This window comes from Protopterus annectens, chromosome 9.part0 (assembly GCF_019279795.1).
Source record: "Protopterus annectens isolate FY-2018-M chromosome 9.part0, PAN1.0, whole genome shotgun sequence".
In the NCBI taxonomy this organism is placed as follows: Eukaryota; Metazoa; Chordata; order Ceratodontiformes; family Protopteridae; genus Protopterus; species Protopterus annectens.
In genome coordinates, this window is record NC_056743.1 from 282,714,585 (window position 1) to 282,734,918 (window position 20,334).

The 20,334-nt window shown below is 37.6% G+C and overlaps 1 protein-coding gene across 2 annotated transcripts; it reads right to left on the reverse strand.

Moving 5' to 3' along the window:
- Window positions 1-16,760: 16,760 nt before the first annotated feature.
- LOC122811192 (ATP-sensitive inward rectifier potassium channel 11-like) lies at window positions 16,761-19,866 on the reverse strand. Of its 2 annotated transcripts, none has more exons than XM_044082865.1 (2): window positions 19,770-19,866; window positions 16,761-18,994 (listed from the first exon to the last, which is right to left on the reverse strand). In XM_044082865.1, exon 2 carries the CDS (start codon window positions 18,413-18,415, stop codon window positions 17,252-17,254), a length of 1,164 nt encoding a protein of 387 aa, XP_043938800.1. In that variant the 5' UTR covers window positions 18,416-18,994; window positions 19,770-19,866; the 3' UTR covers window positions 16,761-17,251. The 2 variants fall into 2 exon arrangements, with proteins under 2 accessions (XP_043938800.1, XP_043938801.1); XM_044082866.1 differs by lacking the exon at window positions 19,770-19,866 and adding an exon at window positions 19,389-19,735.
- Window positions 19,867-20,334: the final 468 nt, after the last annotated feature.

Consider the following 20,334-nt stretch of genomic DNA (forward strand, 5'->3'; position numbering starts at 1 on the left):
CCTTGAGTTTAAACTTTTGACACCCACTTGTTTTTGGCTTTTATCAGAATTTTTTAAGCAAAGAAGTTGAGATGCGTGTGTAGTACTATCTATGACAGAGAGTGGGTAATGAAGCCTGGATGATATTCGTATTTAAACATTTTTAGACAGCCCACTTGCTGGAGGTGCTGTGTGTGACTGTGTAGAGTAAAAATGCCCATGTTGTTTTTTTCTTTTGGCTCTAAAAAAAGAAGTGGGCACTATTTTGTTTTGTTTTGAAATTGAAAGTCAAGGGGCCAGTAATGTTTTTTTTGTGTGGAGTATCATGCATTTTTTTCATGCAACAGATACTTGTGTGTGTGTGTGTGTGTGTGTGTGTGTGTGTGTGTGTGTGTGTGTGTGTATATACACATCTACACACATACATAAACACACATACACAGACAGACGTGTAGTTGGTTATCTGACATTCTGTACAGTTCCCCAAACTAAAACTCCCACAACTTGCATTTAAAGAGCAGGGGAAAAAGGGTCTTCTCAAAGTTGAAGACCAGAATTAAAAAAATAAAAATCTTTGTAGAAAGGTGCTTGCTATTTGTAGTAAGGAATCAGCTTGCTACAGTTAAATTACCACACACAGACTGCTTCACCCATGACTGCAAAATGCAATATTATCGTGGCTTCAGAAATCAACCTCTTACTGAACTCTTGCATCTTCAGCACATGCTGATCACACCCCCTGATAGCTTGCACCCAGGGCAGCTGATCCTTCACTTTAGCTATGGTTCTGTAAAAGTATGTATTTTACATCTATATTGATCCTTATTGCTCTGTGAGAGACAGAGAGCGAGAGAGTAGTATATAAATATAGATATGTTGAGTTCTATTTTCTAAGAGAGGAAGTATGTAATGTGTCCTGAGTTAATATTTCTGTTGAACCTCAGAAATTCATATTGTTGACTTTATTATTTACATTTCTGTGATCTAAGAAAACATATTTACTAGTATCTATATGAATTCTAAACAGATTATGATTGGGTAATTGTATGCACATTTGTTCTCTGTGTACTGTTTCTCCTGCAGTGCTCTGTTAAGATATTTCCATAGAGTAGACTATTAGAGGTAATTGAAAGCATTCTGTTGGCATTTTATCTTTTCTTTCATGGCTCCTAATGTTCAAACAAATTTCATAAATACATGAGCACATGTAAACAGTATTCTAGCACAGTATCTACAAGGCTGCAATAATGTGTAAACAATACATAAATCATTTTATGCAGGGAGCTATCTTTATCCTACAGTATATACACCCAACACATGAGAAGACTAAATCTATTTAAATGTGATCACATTGAGTTTCACTACTTGAAAGTAAAAGGAATATTTGTTTTTAGGAAAACAAAAAGGTTACTATGTATAGCTAGTGAGGTTTTAGGGCATAGGTTTCAGATGAAGGGTGGAAGAAGGTAAAACTCACACCACCAATTAAAATAACTAAATTCTAATGTTTACACTGAAACATTAATATTAAAGTTATTAACTTTCTAACAATACTGTTTTGTAGTTTGTGTCCTTTTTTTATTAAATGGTTTTATTTGAAGGTATTAATTTTCTGAATATTTATTTTATATATAGGTATAGTGATTTTTCTCAGTTTTACTTTTAGCACTTATACATAGCACTGTACTATAGATTTCACTTGAAAATGTTTTCATGTTTTTCTAGTGGCTGCTTGCAGACTCAATGAAAGTCAGTCACAGTGCTCACAATATTAGCAGCAATTCTGCGATTACATGCCTGCAAGCCTTTCACATCTGTTCTACTGGGCTAGACAAAAGGCATTGACAACTGCAGGGAAGGCAGGAGGTCCTGGAATTAATTACCAGAGAAGGCACAGTATTAGTCTTTCATATTCTGCTTGTTGAAAGGCAATACCCTGTTAAGTGACCTAGCTGTATTAGAACCTTGGAAAAGCCGTGAAACAAATGTACTCCTGCAGCAGCTATTGGTTGCAACTTGAATTCTGATAAGAATGAGGTCCTAGTGTCTAGGAATGTATAATTAATGAAACTAAATAGCAAATAGAGGAAAGGATGGTACTGATAAATGCCTGAAAATACATACTTTGCCTTCAGGCAGGAAAACAACTTTTCCACAAATATAACATCACTACAGAAGTTATTAGGTGTCCTATATATCCTAAGGGGTATTGCTTTCCAGCCAGAAAGCCAAAAACATTTGGAATAGAAACATATATTGATTAGTACAAATAATTTATTTTATTTTTATTTTTTATTTTACATTTGTTAACCAGGCTAGTCTAAACTGGATACATGTCCATTTTCAGTAGAGGCCCGAGGAGTTAAGCTCCAAGTTAGGACAATAAAAATTAATACTATAAAGTATAAGGATACACAGATAATATAGGACACCTTTGGATAATAGAGCAGAAGTAATTATATCAGGTCAACACATGCAAAGCCATAAATATCACCTGTCTTTATCTTCCCCCAGGAAATAACATTAATAACATTAATACACTTGAGTATATACTTAACTGGCTTTCTATTAATCTCCCTCAAGAAACCATAGTCCTTGGGGATGTTAATATTGATTGGAATTCCTGTACTAGTACAACCCCCGCCACCCATATCAACCTATATGGATTCTCACAACATATAAACTGCCCTACCAGAACTAACACACTCCATAACAAAGAAAGTACCCTGGATTGGATACTCACTAATACCCCTCATCAAGCCTACATAACAGGAACCCTTCCAGATGACCTAAGTGACCATTCTCTAACTTTCATTATCAAACAGAAAACCAACATAATATTCCCCAACACCTTCAGCACAATACGCTCTAAAAAGCAATTTAACCAAGAACTTTTCCTAACAGAACTAAGACAATGTAACTGGTCACCATTAAAATCACTCCCTCTAAATGAAGCAGTTGAACACTTCAGTTCAACATTCTTAACCGTCCTTGACCACCATGCACCAACTCGCTCTATAAGAACCAAAGCTAAGCCCGCCCCTTGGCTCACCAACAATACTAAACAAAAGATCCTTCTTAGAAACAAATCCTGGGCAAAATGGCGTACAACTAAGAATCTAGCAGACTGACAAACATTTAGAGAACATAGAAATATTACAAAAAAAGCCATCCTACTAGACAAAAAGAACTTTTATCTACATTTACAGCAAACCACTCAAAAGGATCCTAGAAAATTCTGGACTAGTATTAACAATCTTCTTTTCCCAGGCCAATCCATCTTACCCAACCCACAAGGCTCAAACCCTGGCAATCCCACACAAACAGCCAATGCCTTCAACTCTTTCTTCACAGACGCCATCCAAACTCTAGCTAGCCACCTATCCCCAGATACCTCTAACCTTCCCACCTCTTCTATAAACCTACCTCCGTTATTGCAGTTACAACTAGTATCTACTTCCTTCATTTCCTCTCTTCTCCAAAAGTTAAAACCTAATACTCCCACAGCCGATAAACTGCCTGCAGAATTCTTGCAAAAAGGAGCTAAAGTCATTGCCTATCCCATCTCCATTCTGATAAATAGATCTATAAGTGAAGGAACTGTCCCATCTATCTGGAAAATTTCTCATATCATCCCACTACACAAAGGGGGGAACTCCAATGACTTCTCTAACTTTCGCCCTATAGCTTTACTATCCCCTATTGCAAAAATTATGGAAAAGTGTATCCATAAACAACTTCTTAACCACCTTCTCCAGAACAACCTACTTGCCAACTGTCAACATGGTTTCAGACCTTCCCGCAGCACTACCACTGCTCTGCTGTCATTCACTAACTGCATTAACAACAACCGCAACAAAAATCTTCTCTCATCTGCAGTTTTTATTGACTTATCTAAAGCTTTTGACATGGTTAATCACCAACTACTCCTCCATACACTAAACTCTCTTTCACTCGATCCTCTATCTATGAGCTGGTTCAGATCCTACCTTGAAAACCGCCAGCAGGCTGTACTCTGGAAAAATAAACTATCGAATCACCTCTCTATCTCCCTTGGGGTCCCACAGGGCTCAATACTAGGCCCACTCCTATTTTCCATTTATATTAATGACCTGAGTTCTGCTATTCCTTACTCCGCCTGTATTCAATATGCAGACGACTCTACCATAATCTGCTCAGCCTCCTCTCAAACTGAACTTCATAATCTTACTCAAAAAGCTTTCAACACTGTAGAACAATGGTTCTCACACCGCTGCCTCCTCTTAAACCCCAAGAAAACTAAACTACTACTCTTTACACCAACCCGAAAGTCCACCTCTTTCCATTTCAATCTCACTTCTAACAACAGTACTCTTATCACTCCTGAACCAACCACTAAACTGCTAGGAATAACAATAGACAACAGTCTTAACTTTGACACTCATATAAACACCACAATAAAATTAGTTAACAAAAAAGTAGGATCCCTTTACAGAATTAAACCCTATCTTACACCTGAAGCTAGGACCACTATAGCCAGAACTCACCTAACCTCCACTCTCCTCTATGCTTCTCCTATATACACCAATCTCTCTAAAAACAACCTCAATAAACTAGCAACATCCTATAACAATATTGCTAGATTTGCAACAGGCTCTCCTTTTAGAACCCATCACTGTCTAAATCTACGACATCTAAACTGACTAGAACTACTTAACCAGCTCCAACTTCACCAGCTTACAATAATCCACAAGACCCTGCATCAACCTAGCAACACCCCAATACTCTCTACCCTAATTACACCTTATAATAATCTCAAAAATCTACGCTCCTCAAACAAACTACTGATCAATACTACTAAACCCAACAACTCAGCAGGTAAATCCTTATTCTCGAACGCTGTTGGAAAAATATGGAATAAACTACCATCAGAAATCACTTCTCAGTCTTCTCTCTCACTTTTTAAAAAGAACCTAAAACTATACTTCAATAAACACTGGCTATGCTCCTACTAACCCAGACTAATTATTTTCCTATCCTCTATACCTCACCCTACATCCTTTCTTTTCTTCCATTTACATATTCTTTAAAATACTATTATACACCATATATGTATCTTGCACCTGATCATGTAATCACTAACTGTTTTGCAGTTTGTATGTACCTGTGGGTGGGGGGAGGGGGGATAATAAAAAAAAAAATATATATATATATATATATATATATATATATATATATATATTTTTTTTTTATTATAATTAGCTTTTGTAATACTTGCTGTTTTATAATATCTGTAATAACTTCTGTTTTAACTATGTATGATTTCTTGGAGCTTTTCTCCCCGGGCCTCTACTGAAAATGGACATGTATCCAGCTAGACTAGCCCGGTCAACAAATGTAAAATAAAAATAATAAAATAAATGAGCAAATATGAAGTATTAACAGTATGCATAAACAGGTTATCACAGTAAAATGTACAGTGCATGATACAAGAATAAATAAAGGGATGTAAATACAATCAGAGTAGTCGAGAGAAATATGCAACATAGTTTAAAAAGGAAAATAGAGTTGCTTAATGAGTAGAGGGGTTAGGCAGAGTAGAGTATTTAGAGACACTTTGACTAGTCAGGTTTAGAGCATTGACATAACCAGTGTGTTTTCAGGAATACTTTCAATTTGTTTTTGAAAGAAGATAATGAGGAAAGTATGGAGAGTTCGGTTCTGAAAGGATTACCAGTTGCAAATCTAGCTATATTATTGTAGGACATTTCCAATTTGTTGAGATTATTTTTTGAAAGGTTAGTAAAAATGGGTGACGCATAGAGTAGAGAAGAGATTAGATGAGTATGTGCTATTGTGTTTCGAGCTGAAGGTAGGAGAAAGGATTTTATCCTATAGAGAGAGCCTAGCTTTTTATTGACTGTTTTTATAGTATTGTTAATATGGATGTCAAAGTTCAGATTATTGTCAGTGGTGACCCCTAATAGTTTTGTGGATGGGTCTGGAGATATAATGGTATTATTGATAGAGTTTATTGAGAAATCCAGTGGAGGGGATTTCTTGGTAGGAGAGAAGAGGAGGAGTTTAGTCTTTTTGGAGTTTAGGAGAAGACATCTATGTGTGAACCATTGCTCAACTGTATTGAATACTTGTTGGGTCAGATAGAGTAGTTCAGAAGAGGAGGGGGCTGAGCAAATCAGTGTAGAGTCATCTGCATATTGTATGCATGTAGCTTGGGGGATGGCAAGGTGAAGACAGTTGATGAATATGGAAAAAAGTAGAGGTCCAAGGATGGAACCCTGGGGGATGGCAAGGTGAAGATCGTTGATGAATATGGAATAAAGTAGAGGTCCAAGGATGGAACCCTGGGGGACTCCGAGGTTGACAAATAAGGCCTGCCACGTAGTCCTATCTAATGGCTAAGTTACACTTCCTTGCCAATCAATAACCTATATCTCCCTGATCCCAATAGAAATGCTTATTGTCTGTCTCATGCCTTCAGGTTGTCAACTGCTAAGAAAAAAACTACAGATTCCTAACATGACCCTCTCTGACTTCCTTTCTTATTTATTTTTAAAGATACTCTTGGGAATTGTAATGCCTCCGACCATACAGCTCTCAGGCGAGTTGTAAGGGCAGTGCAGAAAATCATTGGTTCTTCACTTATACTCTTGGAAGACATGCATGAGACTCGCTGCATAGGAAAAGCCAGAAAGATAATCAATGACATTATGCATCCTGCAAATGGCATGTTCTCCACCACCTCTTCTCAGGTGGAAGATACTCCCAGGCTGAACAACAGTTTTTTCCTCTTATCCATTAGACTGCTGAACTCTGTCGACAGGTAACCTAGAAAGTCAGGTCCTTCACCCCCCCCCAAATCACCTAGGCATGCATATATCTGTCTAATCAGGAATAGTACACATTACAGGCTCACCATGTTCTACTAATTTTACACAGTTCATACGAGTGCAATATAGATACTCAATGTCTATATTTGACTGCGCAATCCTGTCTGTCCTTCAACTGTACCCTTATGCGAGAAATTCAAGAGTGCATTATACACTGTGCAATATATATATATATGTTGTTCTATCTATTTCTATTTATTTGTTATGTTTTTGTGAAGTCAGATAACTTTTTTACTAATATAGTTTTCTATATGTATGTCTTTGCACTGGAAATGAAGGAATGTAATTTTGTTCAGCTACACTGTGGTGTAGATTTGAATAACAAAGTTTACTTTGACTTTGTTATGCATCCCCCCCCCCCAACCCATCTCTTGAAAATCCTGCCTTTTTACACTTTATTTCACATGAGGTTTTCACCTTGTCACCTTTTACCCTTCCCTTTCTGCATTTTATATCACGTTTCTTCAGTCTTTATCAATATGTCCTTTGGGGGCAGACTTCACCATTTTGTTTACATTTCTTTGCATAGCTTCTACTATCTCAGAGTTTTTTGCAGAAGTTTCTGAAATGCATAAAGTACTGCAGGTTTTGGCACACTAGCTGTCTGAATACAGAATAAATTTATTATTGATGAAACATTTTATTGCACGTCTTCCCACAATCATTATCACTCTATACTGTATTCTCATGCCGTGTAACCAATTTTAGATCATCTGATATAATTACATCACAGTCCATTTACATGCCTCTTCCCAGTATTTTGTCAATAAATATGTAGAATTGTGTTCTTTTGTTACCATGACACACCAATTCATAGCTCTTAGGCTGTTTTCTTTTAAAACAATGACCACACTAAAATAAATAAGGGCAAAGTCCCCACATCTGAAGCACATTGGCAGTACTTAATAAAAATATTGAAATAATAATAGATTTATCTGGAATGCATGACTTTTATACTTCATTCTTTTGTGAAAAAAATCCTGAAGCTTTTGGAAACAAAGACATATTTAGAGTCAAAATCAGTCTCAGTTTCACTTCAGAGGTATACATTAACAAGCACTTCTTTGACTAAGTGTAAGCTACAGTATAGTTCAGCATTGTCTTAGCCTATAAGCCTGAGTTTTGGAAAAGTTAACCAGATTCCTCAATGTAGGTTCAGTTTCCAGTATTTTCTAGTATTGACAAAAATGTCCTGAAAGTCAAGCTTAAGCAAAAAAAAAAAAAAAAAAAAAAAATGTAGCCAGGCTGACATATAAGTAATAAAAGCAGCTTTAACAAAACTTACAGCATAACAAAATAAAAGCCCGTGCTTTCATTAACAGTTAAACCTAAACATGTCTTATAAAAAATAAATAGCTCCAAACAAAAGTATAGCATCACTTACCTGGTATATCCCCGGATATACTTCTGATTTAGCCTTGTAAAGGCCAGGCACGTTCTATCCATCCTCTCCTTCTCTTCTGACATTGCTCTGGATTGTTTAGTCACATACAGAGGCACACGATACCCTCCAGGCCCCCTGGACTGTCTCTTACAACAAAGGACTTCTCCCAGATCGGCAGTCCTCAGCACAGCACTTGCACCTCCATTTTCTTCATGGTGGATTTATTTTATTTTTACTATTTATCTCCTGTTTTTCCTCAGTGCGTTTTTAATACAAAACATTACTTTGAGACCCACTCAAAGATTTGCCCAGTCGTGACTTGTTTTCAAACTTAGTATGCGGAATTAACTTCTGAAACTGGACTTTCTAGTGACACCATAAGTATAATGCTATACACAACCCTTTCATGCAAGAAATAAACCAGGGACGCCTCCTTTCACATAACACTGCTGCTTCCATATCAAGGTGCATACAAACAGTCACATATACCCAATACAAGCAGTTTCTTTTTTCGCATATAGAAATTGGTGCTTACTTAAAAAAGGCTAAGGTAACAGTAAGTGTTGAGACACTCTGTATTACAAGTGCAAACATACAGTATGCAAACACATGCAGCAGTTCACTCTGGTGATTATTACAGCATGTGCTTGTCGTAACTCTGACTCCAGCACAATGCATCATTGAGCATCTGCATTCATTTTTTCCTTCTCGATTCCTTTTTTATCTCTCAGCTTTTATATGATTGGTTTCAGCACTTGTAGTTAAGCAAGGCAGCAGGTACAATAAACATTGTAAAGATTGTTTTCTGTAAATAGAATAGATTTTCTCCTCAGCCTTACTACTAATCACTTAAATATACTGCTGATCAGTTAAGTAGGCGGGAGATAATAAGTAAATCAGGAACTACTCCATGAAGTGTGAGAAATTAAAGTGGTTAGGCTACCTGAAATGTGTGTGACTTACTATCAATAATGCATGACTTTCAGGAAAACACACTGTGCTCAAGAATTGATTTGCAATGGAGGACTTGAGCAGATAGTTTCATTTTTAAAATCAGCTAGGTGACATTCTTCAGAATGCTGAAGGAGAAACTAAGAATCAGTTTATTACATGGCATATTATTTTGTCAATAGGAACTAATTAAGTTGCCAGAAGGAGAAATCCTTTGAGTACGCTGAATAGGCTACCAGAAGCAATGGATAGGAAAGGTAACACACACTGAGGATTGCTAATTCCAAGTAAAACGTATATATGCTGTTAGCAAGCAACTAACAAATGAGTCTTTGAGTTCATAGATTAACATCTAATAAGAGGACAAAAGGATCAGTTATCTAGAAATTAGTAAAGATTCAAATGACTGTTCCTCTTCATAAAACTGGTTTTACAGTAGAAGCATGACATCTGAAAGAGACAATTAGCAGCATAATCAATAAACAAGCATACAAAGCATTAATGCCTGTACACACCCTCATATTTGTTATAAACTTTTTCAACCACTTGCTTTTTATCTTTTACTCCAACTGAGTTATTATCCCTTTGTTGTAAATATTACTTAACTCAAAAAAAAAAATAAAAAAATAAAAAAAAAAATTTTTTTGTTTAGATTTGATACCTTATTATATTGTTTGCTAGTTCTAACCTATGACCTCACTGAATTAGTGAAGATATTTAATATTTGTACTTACACTTTTTCCCTTTCTATAATACAATTGTATTCCCAATAACTGTTTCAATCCTCTGGAGCTTTTCTCCCCGGGCCTCCACTGAAAATGGACATTAATCCAGCTGGACTAGCCCGGTCAACAAATGTAAAATAAATAAATAAATAAAATGTAGGATTGTGGCTATAGAGACATATAACGGCATGTAAACAACACTATGCCATATGCATTTATGCTGATATAAGATAGGTTAGTATAGAAATAGAAACTTTGTACAGTATAAATAATGCTGAACAAAATGTGTATTCTTGAGAATCCAGGCAGTGTTATACTCTCCAAAAGACAATACAAATCTGGGTAAAATAAAAGTTCATTCTCACTCAAATGTCTCCCTCCCGTATCTTATTACCAGTCAGATAAAAAGTACTGGAATCGCTTGTGCCATGTGACCCCATGTACTCATAAGCATCAGCCTGACTCTAAGGCTAGTAAATGTTTATTTACTACTCTGCATCAGGATGCAGTATTTCTTCAGGAAAAGCCACCAGGAAAAATGGTATTCCCTCAGAAATCCTTAAATATGCCAGCGGTACCCTAATCTCAGAGATACATGGACTACTTTGCCAATGCTGGAAAAAAGGTATGAGGGATGCTAACATAGCTACTATCTATAAGAATAAGAATGACAAAAGTAATTGCAACAACTATTGTGGCATCTCCCTTCTCTGTACCATGGGGAAGCTGTTTTCACGTGTTGTCCTGAAGAGGCTCCACATTCTTGCAGAGAGAGTTTACCCCAAGTCTCAGAGTTGGTTCAAAGTTGGATGGGGTCAACTATGGCATGGTTTTCTCTGTCAGGCAACTACAAGAAAAGTGCAGGGAACAGAACACAAGAATACAACCTCCGTACATTGCTTTCACTGATCTGACCAAGGCATTTGACTTTGTCAGTAGGAAAAGTCTATTTGCAATTCTGGCAAAGACCGGCTGTCCTGCAATACTGCTTAGCATTATCAAGGCCTTCCATGAAGGCATGAAAGGGACCAGCACATACGACGGATCCATATCTGAACCTTTTGAGATTCTTAGTGGAGTAAAGCAGGGATGTACTGGCTCCAACATTGTTTGGTATCTTCTTTTCAGTTTTGTTGAAATTTGCTTTTGGAACTGCTGCAGAGGGTATCTTTCTCTGAACCAGAATGGACAGCAGCTTCTTCAAACTGTTGACACTTACAACAAAGATCAGGGTGCTTAGGAAGCATGTATGGGAGTTCCTGTTTGCTGATGATGCAGCTATTGTGGCTCACACTCAGCAAGAACTTCAAGCACTCATGACTTGCTTTATGGATGCATGTATGGAATTTGACCTCACAATCAGGATAGGGAAGACCCAGGTGATGGGCCAAAATGTGGGCAATGAGCAATCAGTAATGGTGAATGTCTATGACCTGGAGGCTGTCCATGAGTTTGTGTACCTAGTCTATACAATCTCTGACAACTTGTTGCTTGATGGAGAGATCAACAAGTTCATTGGAAAAGCCACCATGATGTTTTCCAAGAGGAACATAGAGAGTGTGGGTTAACAATAAGCTCACTGTGCACTCCAAGGTGCAGGATTGCACAGCTTGTATTTTGGAAACATTACAGTATGCTAGGGAAATATGGATACTGCACTCAAAACAAGAACAGTGGCTCAATGTATTCCTTCTACGCTGCCTTAGGTACATCCTTGCTAACTCATGGCATCATAAGATTCCCAACAGCACAGTGCTTGAGAAGACCACCTTCATGTTCACCCTCCTGAAACAGAGAAGCATGCATTGGTTGGGCCATGTCTCATGGATGACGGATGGCTGAATACTGAAAGACCTCCTTTTTGGTGAGTTAGAGTCTAAAAAGACACTGAAAGCATGACCTCAGTACTCTCCCATCAACATGAACACCTGGTATTCTCTCACTGCAGAAAGATTGCCTGCAAACAAGAAGTGAAGGAAGCTCTCACTGTGTATGAAACTACCTTGGCACGTAGAGCAGAGGATAAGATAACCCTCAGGAAGATCCATGCCCATGATACAAGACTAGCATCTGCTTACTGCTGCTCAGAGTGTGAAAAGGACTGCCACTCCTGGACTGGATTGCAGAGGACTGCCATTCCTGGATTGGTTTGCACAAACACAGAAGATGCTGCTCGAATCATTCCAATAAAGGCACAAACCCATGACCCTTTGGGATTGAAGGATGCCTAATCCTAGTCCACATATTCAGTCTCCCATCCCAGAAATTATAGCACTGTCCCTAATAACCAGCTTTGTGTGCACCCATCCCAAGAATGACTGAATGCATTCCAGCCACTAACAGTTGTCTTTCCTGTTATTACCAAAACTGAAAGAATCTTGGTATTTTTGATTCCCACTTGCCTCACAGAAATAGGAACCACTTCTTACTCACATACGTCCCAGCCCTCGATGCCTCTGTTGTTACATACCAATGAGGCAGACATACGGTTTAGGTTTTCTAATGCATGGCCTGTAGCCCTCAGTCATTTATATACCTAATGCCCTTCACACTGGTCATCCTGTGCAGACATTCCCCTCTCACTGTAGTGCCATATGAAAGAAACTATTTCTGAGTGTGTCTCCATAGCATGCTGCACTCGTGAATGTGCATCAGTGCCATCTTTTCCTTTTTACCATGGCACTCCATATTTGCCACATCTAATCATGTGACTTTCCAGTGAGCCACTCCATGTCATCCTTCACTTTACCATGTAATATCCCATGGTAACCTCATCTTCTGATCACCTCATGCCATGTTCCACCTCTCCATCTGGTACCTCATCTCATCCTATTTTTCTAGGTGGGGTACCTCATGCTAATATCTGTTTTTGACTGTGGTACTTCATATCACCTGTGCAATCCTTCACTTTTCTCTCCTACCCATCATACCTTTCTCAGCTTTTGAGTCTGATCTCCAAACTGTTCTTCAACTCACAGTACTGTGTTACAAATCAACTTTTACAAGTCATGCCCTCAGGGACTTCTTTATTTGCCAGTCTGTGTTATCCTTGTCTTCTTGGTGTTGCACATCTTACCACAATGCACTTCTCAGTCTGACAGGCCATGCCATGTTCTACTTCTGAATGCAGTCCGCCATGCCTTATCCACTTTTATCCATTGAATAGTGGAGTTAAAATAGAAAAGTAAGTTCATAATTTAGCCACCTTATGAATCTAGTGCTCCTTCCACACTGATCAATATCCTCCCAGCTTTGAAAGTTCTCCTGTGTAAGTACTTACCATAGTTTTTCTCTGGACATGAGTTCTCACTCTTTTTTTGCACTGGGCATTAGTTACTGATCTTGACAACCCTTCAACAGTACAGTAGGTTTAGAGAGAAGATATGGGCCAAAAGATGAAAAATGTTATGATTGCATGATGTCATACCATATATTGCAAAGTCAGCCAGCATTGCCGAGGCTGGTGAATGTATTCCTTATAACAGCAGCAGTAGATCCTAAACTAAAGCATCTTAACTTAGTAATGATATTGCCCAATTTTCTGATGGACACTGCCTATACACAGCCCAAATACTGCATTCTCAAAGTCTGTTGCAGACTTTTGAGATCCAGGGAGCATTTTTGTTTTTAAATTCAGGTCGTTTTAAGTCCACTAAGGACATGCTTCTGGTTTCTGTACCTTTCAGTTTTTTCTACTAGTGATTTCTCAGTGTATGTGGGTCTGAATGCATATCACATTTAAAAACTAGTGCACCTATTCCATAATATTTAAAACAGAGTTGCACATATGAAGAAGCACAAAGGTTTCCAGGGCCTTACTCATACCACTGATTTTACTCCCAATAGTAGTGGATTATAAGCCTGTTCTTACCCACTTTATCTTAGCAAACCATGCCTTTTTTATATAGCAGTTAAGCTGCAATAGATAAACATTTCACATTTTCTACATAACCAATCAATGTTATAGCTTTATTATCACTTTCAGCATTTTTTATAATAGTGATGCTATCACATGTTCACTTTGGAGGTGCATGTAGCAGGTATACTATAACCAGGTTTCTAAACCACAACCTCATACCAGCATCATACCCATAATCCACTGCACAGCACTATTTAAGTAACAGGAAAGACATTAGTGAGTCTAGACAGGAGATACTGACTCATAATGCAGCCTGAGCCTCACAGATGTAAAATCCCTTTTTAGCTGCAGTATCACATGACATTATGTATGTCTATTTTGCCTGCATCCACTGAGATGCTCATGTTTTTTTTTTACTACCATAATAACTAAGTAAAATCTACTTCTCCTGACTAGGACCTTCTGAACCCTCACACATTTGGGACCCATACAGGGTAACAACAGTACCTTAGCCAATGTGCAATGAAGTTTGCTGAAAGCCACATTCAAGGAATATTAAAATCGCATTTACCCTATTGTTGTGTGATTGTGGAGTTGATATATTTGTCAGGGAGTTATGGGGTGATCTCCCTCCACATGTTTAGTGCAGTGGGGTTTGCTTCCCTTCCTGAAAGTGGCTTTCAGCAGAACTAATTTCAGTTTTGTCAACTAGAGTTTTTCATTAGATGGCTCATAATGAGTGACAGCATTTGCATATTTTACAAAGTCCTAAAACTGTTGCACACCCCACCAGCTAGAAGCTTACAAAATGTCTATGTTCAGTTAAAGATCCACGTTCTTTGCCCCTCCCCATGCACACACACACACACACACACACACACACACACACACACACACACACACACACACACACACACACACACACACACACCAGTGTTTCCCTCTAATAGTCCTGTAGGTAGAGTTTATGACAAAAGTCTGTGACAGGAGCTACTTGTATGTTTATATTTTGTGAATATCCTTGCAGTTCAGTTCTATAATATTCACAGAACTATCCTTCCTTGTGCAGCTCTCCTATATGTGAAGGCCACACCTCTCAACCTCTTAGACCAAGACATCTGGACAAAGCCATAAATAATGGGGGGACAAAGGCCCAAAAATGGGGACACTTTTTTTTAATGTTGCTCTTACAAACTTATAAAAGTTGATATAATAACGGGTTTTGTGTTAACATGCATTTTCTGAATGGTATGAAGTCTAAAACTCAAATGTCTGTCATTAATTTCCGACTTCAATCTTTAATGACTTGCCATTGATTTGTGAGAAAACTACAATTTTATGAAAAATGACCAAAAATAAGAGGAAAAAATCTGGGCATTCTGCAGAAATCAGTACAGTTGAGAGGTATGGCCGGGGGCTGTGCAAAAATGGGATACAACTGCAGTGTGATTGTGTATGTCTGTGTTTCACAAAGGATATACCTTTCAACCTCTTTGCACAGGAAATCTAGACAAAGCTAAAAAATGGGGGGACAAAGGCTCAAAAATAGTAAGCATTGCTCTGGTAAACAATGGTAAACAGGATTTGTGTCAGCATGCATTTTTGTGAAGGATATGAAGTCTGAAACTCAAATATGTCATTATTTAGTGACTTCAATCATCAGCGATTTGACTGAAAACCACAGCTTTTATGAGGAACAGACTAAAAATATGAGGCAAAATCTGGACATTCTCTGTAAATATGGACTGCTGAAGAGCTAGATTGCATCTAATAGTATTGCTAGCATCATAATAAAATTACCTCTTTTATGCAGCTGTACTTGAACTTCACCTAACCTGATATGCAAACTAGTTACATAATAATGTTTATTTTAGTCCCAAATCTAGAATCATGCCAGCAATCAGCTGATTAAATCACAACAATTTAGTGAAATTACTTTACAGGAGCTATTTTTTTCCATGTTGTTTTCATTATTTATTTCAGCATTTTATGCATTCCTGCCACTTTTTTCCATTGTGCGTCATCCCATCCCAATGATTTATACTACTGTGCATGCATCAACAATGTCACTACTAGTTGCCTTAATGTACAAATAACTTCAACCAATCTTAAGACTTGCAAGAACATCTAGGCACCTGAAACATTATTGGTCTGTTCAGCAGTTTAAGGCATTTCCAGTTCTAAGAATAAATTTAATTCAAAGATAACACACCACTGTTATAGTTGTTTAGTTGAATTAGTATTTCCTCATTGGAGGCATCCTTACATAAATATATAGAAAAACTAATTTTCAGGTAATAAGTAAGGACTTTGGTGCAGAAATAATATAACAGTATGCAGTGTAGTTTGCTAGGGCAGAGTTCCATTAATAACCAGAATAACACATTTATCGTAAGTCAAGCGACTGCTAAAGAAGGTGGCTGTTTGTGTGATTACTGACTGTGTATCATACCTCTCAACCTCTTGGAGCAAGAAATCTGGACAAAGCCATAATAATGGGGCAACAAAGGCCCAAAAATAGGGTCAATTTTTAAATATTGCTCTTATAAACTTAAAAGGTTGATAGAATAACAGGTTTTGTTTTAGCTTGAATTTTCTGAAGAATATGAAGTTTGAAATTCAAATGGCTGTCATTATTTTCTGACTTCACTTCTCAATGATTTGCCAATAACTTGCTAGCAAACCACAACTTTATGAGAAGCAGACAAAAAATATGGGGCAAAAATGTGGACATTGTGTAAAAATCTGGAGAGTTGAGAGTTATGCTGTGCAGTATAATTTCATGTCTGCATACTGATGAGTATCTCCTATGTAAAAATGTTCTTTGACACTTAAGGGGACGTACAAGACAATAATGTGAGAAGGTTAAGAGAAAAAAATATTTGAATAATTCCAGTATGCAGATCAGATAGAACTGTTTGAGAAATAAGAGTAGAACTTTCTGGTAAGAGTCTGATTAAAACAAATACTGATTAACCAAGGATTTGTTATGTGTTTATGTTAGACTTTATGTCCATGAATAAAAATTGCCGTAAACCAGTTATGACTGAATGCTAACACAAGGAACACAAAAGCAAATAACCATCTATCATTTTTACCAGTACATTTATAAACTTGCGAGACTATTTAGAATTTAAAATGGATGCATAATTTATACATATTTTTAACCAGTAATTAACTACCAGGTAAAATCATGCACAGGAAAACTGAAGTAGTTAACATCACCTGTACTTAAAATGTGTCTGCTTTTGCAAATTACAAAGCCATTTCCTGGTAAAAAGTGATATTTACTATCTGTTGGAGAATTATGAGGTCCTATAGCCATTTAGTCTTTTTGGTAGTAGTGCTAGTAGTGCCCTGTGATATTTGAAGCGTTATAAAAGCCTTTTAACATGCTGATGTATATGCACAGAATAGATAGCCTCAGAGCCCATTACAGAGATGACTAATAACGTGTATGTCATCACTGTACAGCAGCACTATCTGTTTTCTGTTTGACTTTTGCTGGCACATTCCTTTTTTTCACTGTGTGCCTGTGCATCCAGTTATTGGTCTGTAAACTCCCTCGCCCTACTCCTTCATCCAGTTGTTTCGCACTGCAGGCAGGAGTGGGAACTTTAACTGTATTCCCAAATTTTGAATAGTCAACTGAATATTTGCTATCTTCCTCAGAGACAACAGGCAAAAATCGCTGACCCCAAAGAATCTCATCTGGTAAGTATGAAGTTCTTGCTTGGGTAGTGATTCCAGTAGTTTCCACCACCCCTTCCAAAATGGCAATGATTTCCAGATCTTCGTGATGAAGACTAGCTGCAGAGACTTCATACAAGGGGCTGCTTTTATCAATGGTATGGCTAATAATGAGAGGTGACACGAGGAAAATGCTATTGGTTCCAACAGGGTTATCCATTTGAATATCTACCTGGTTAATAGGAACTACTTCCCCTTCACTGGTCGTAGTTTTCCTCACTGCTTGTAGTCGAATAGTAGCACTAATGATCATACTTTTTCGTAGGTCCCCAACTCGTATCATAAAACACAGTTTCCCATTCCTGAGTGAAATGACAGCATGTTTACTGAAAATAAGGGTCTCAGCTCTGCGATTTGCCTGAGCTGTCTTCATGAAAATACATCCCAGCATTATGGCATTCACAACTAGGCCTACAATATTCTGTATTATCAGCACCAAAATAGCTTGTGGACACTCCTCTGTGATCATTCTCCCCCCAAATCCAATAGTCACCTGTACCTCAATCGAAAAAAGAAAAGCCGAAGTGAAAGACTGTACACTGGTTATACAAGGGATAAAGCTCTCATCATTCTGGTCAAGATCTCCATGGGCAAAAGCAATAAGCCACCAAATCATGCCAAAAAGCAGCCAGCTACATAAAAATGACATAGTAAAAATTAAAAGGGTGTAATGCCATTTTAAGTCCACGAGTGTGGTGAAAACGTCCAGCAGGAAACGTCCCTGCTCCCTGATATTCTTGTGGGCAACATTGCAAGTTCCATTTTTTGCAACAAATCTTGCTTTTCTCTGCTTGGCTCGATATCTACGTTCAGAAGCCTCTTCAGCTAGACGGGCTATAACATACTCTTCAGGAAGTATCCCTTTTCTTGTCAACATAGCTTTGCCATACTACTGAGAGGAAATGGATCTCATAGTAGAAACTTCCCTTTGTGCTTTTCTATCAAATATGAATAAAATTAAAAGCCCATAAAACAAGAATTTTCAGAAACAGCAACCTGCACATGTCCCTTCTTAAAGCACATGATGCTGTTCTGTCATTTGATCAAATGTCTCAGTGCATGTATCCTCCATAGCAAGCTCTCACCTTTCAGTGTCCCAGCTGCATGTGTCAGTCAGGGTAGTCAGGCACCATCTGTCCCTATTTCTTTCTACAAAATGTCAGTTAGCATTACAAAATATTCCATTGGGTAAACAAACATTTAGAACCCAGTCAGGACAGGCTGTATCTGATTATTCTTAGCAATCAGCTACATCAGCCTAGTCATGATAAAATTTTCTTCCTGTAGTTTCTCTGCTTCAGTGCAGTATTTTGTAGCCGTGCCATTTTTATCATGCAAAACCTTGTAGCAGTTACAGCAGATGGAGCTCTCTTCATGCTTTAGTGTCCTCGTGCTCTGTATTCTGTAATAAAATCTCATTTTGATGGGATGTGGACAACTAGTAGAACAATGAAACCTATAATTAACAAAGAAAAGAAAATAGCGGAAGTGAAAATAACATAATTTCCAATTTACAACAGCTGTTGCTACACAGTACGTTTCAAACATATGTGCACTAAAGCCTTTAGCTAACTGAAGGATTTTCTATCTGGATTTGGTATTAGCTAAACAAATGGTGTCCATTAAAAGAGACTTAACTTATATAGACTTAACCATACAAAGAAACTACAGTAGCATTTCACATTAAATGATAAGCAAAATGAATATCATACCATGAGTAGAGCAGGTATAAAATCGAAGAAAGCTGCACATGTATGCAGGTTAAGTATAAATCAATTGTTATGAATTAAATAATAAATGATGTGTATAACATATTAGATTTTCAATACATATATCAAAAGCCAACTCACTGCAAATATTTCTTTTATCCTCTACTTGGAAAATAAATGCAGTTCTCTTCGGTTGCTATGTTGAACACAACCACAGAGATGTTTGCAGGAATGTCCAAATATAAATAGAAACAGTTTCAGTCAGCAGATAATGATGAGAAAGAAATGCCCGAGAAACACGTTGATTTGAAACACATCCATGTCCATTTAGTAGTTGCTTATTAAAGCAGGAGAGCTAAGCTACACTACATCAAATGCAGTTATATTACGTAGACACATACGTTTGCGGGCAAGGTAACACTTCGAATGTTCATGCGTATATTACTCTGCTTATTAGCACCCAAAACACGCTATGTAAAATACAACAAAATTTAAAAAAAAAAAGCAAGCCAGTGTGCTTACCTTTAGCATGCCACCATCATATTGTACTGATGGTAATTGCTTACCGAAAGTGGAGATTCAGAAAATAGCCAGCAGAGGGTAGCAGAATTGTAACCCTTTCACTGCCAGGACTACAGCAGCATATTAATATTGCACAGACAGGAGTTGTACTTCTACTGCAGTGCAACTCTGTAACACTGCATTCAGAAAATATTATTGAAGAAAAAGTTACTAGGAAAAATAATTCTGACAAACACAAAATGTTTCTTTCTGCAAAGACAGAGTTCAGGATGAGTACAAGACATGAAACAAAAATGTCTGCCACTAATGTAGCAGATAGGGTGGCATTCTTCTTTATTGATGTGTATTTTGGAACCCTTCCTATCAGGTTTCTTCTCTCAGTAGAGATCTCTCAGATCAGTTGTTAAGAAACAGAGCAGGGGAATGTCCAAACTGAACAAGTATTAACTGACACAATGAGTAAATTAGTAGAGTGATGTGACAGTATGTTGTACCGCACCTTTGGTTCTTTCGAGACTACATTGGGAAACTCCTGGCAGTTCTGCATTACATTGATGCATTTTCA

Bases quoted from the DNA above. Each gene is read 5' to 3' on its own strand.
- LOC122811192 (XM_044082865.1), bottom strand. From the start codon at position 18,415: ATGTTGACAAGAAAAGGGATACTTCCTGAAGAGTATGTTATAGCCCGT.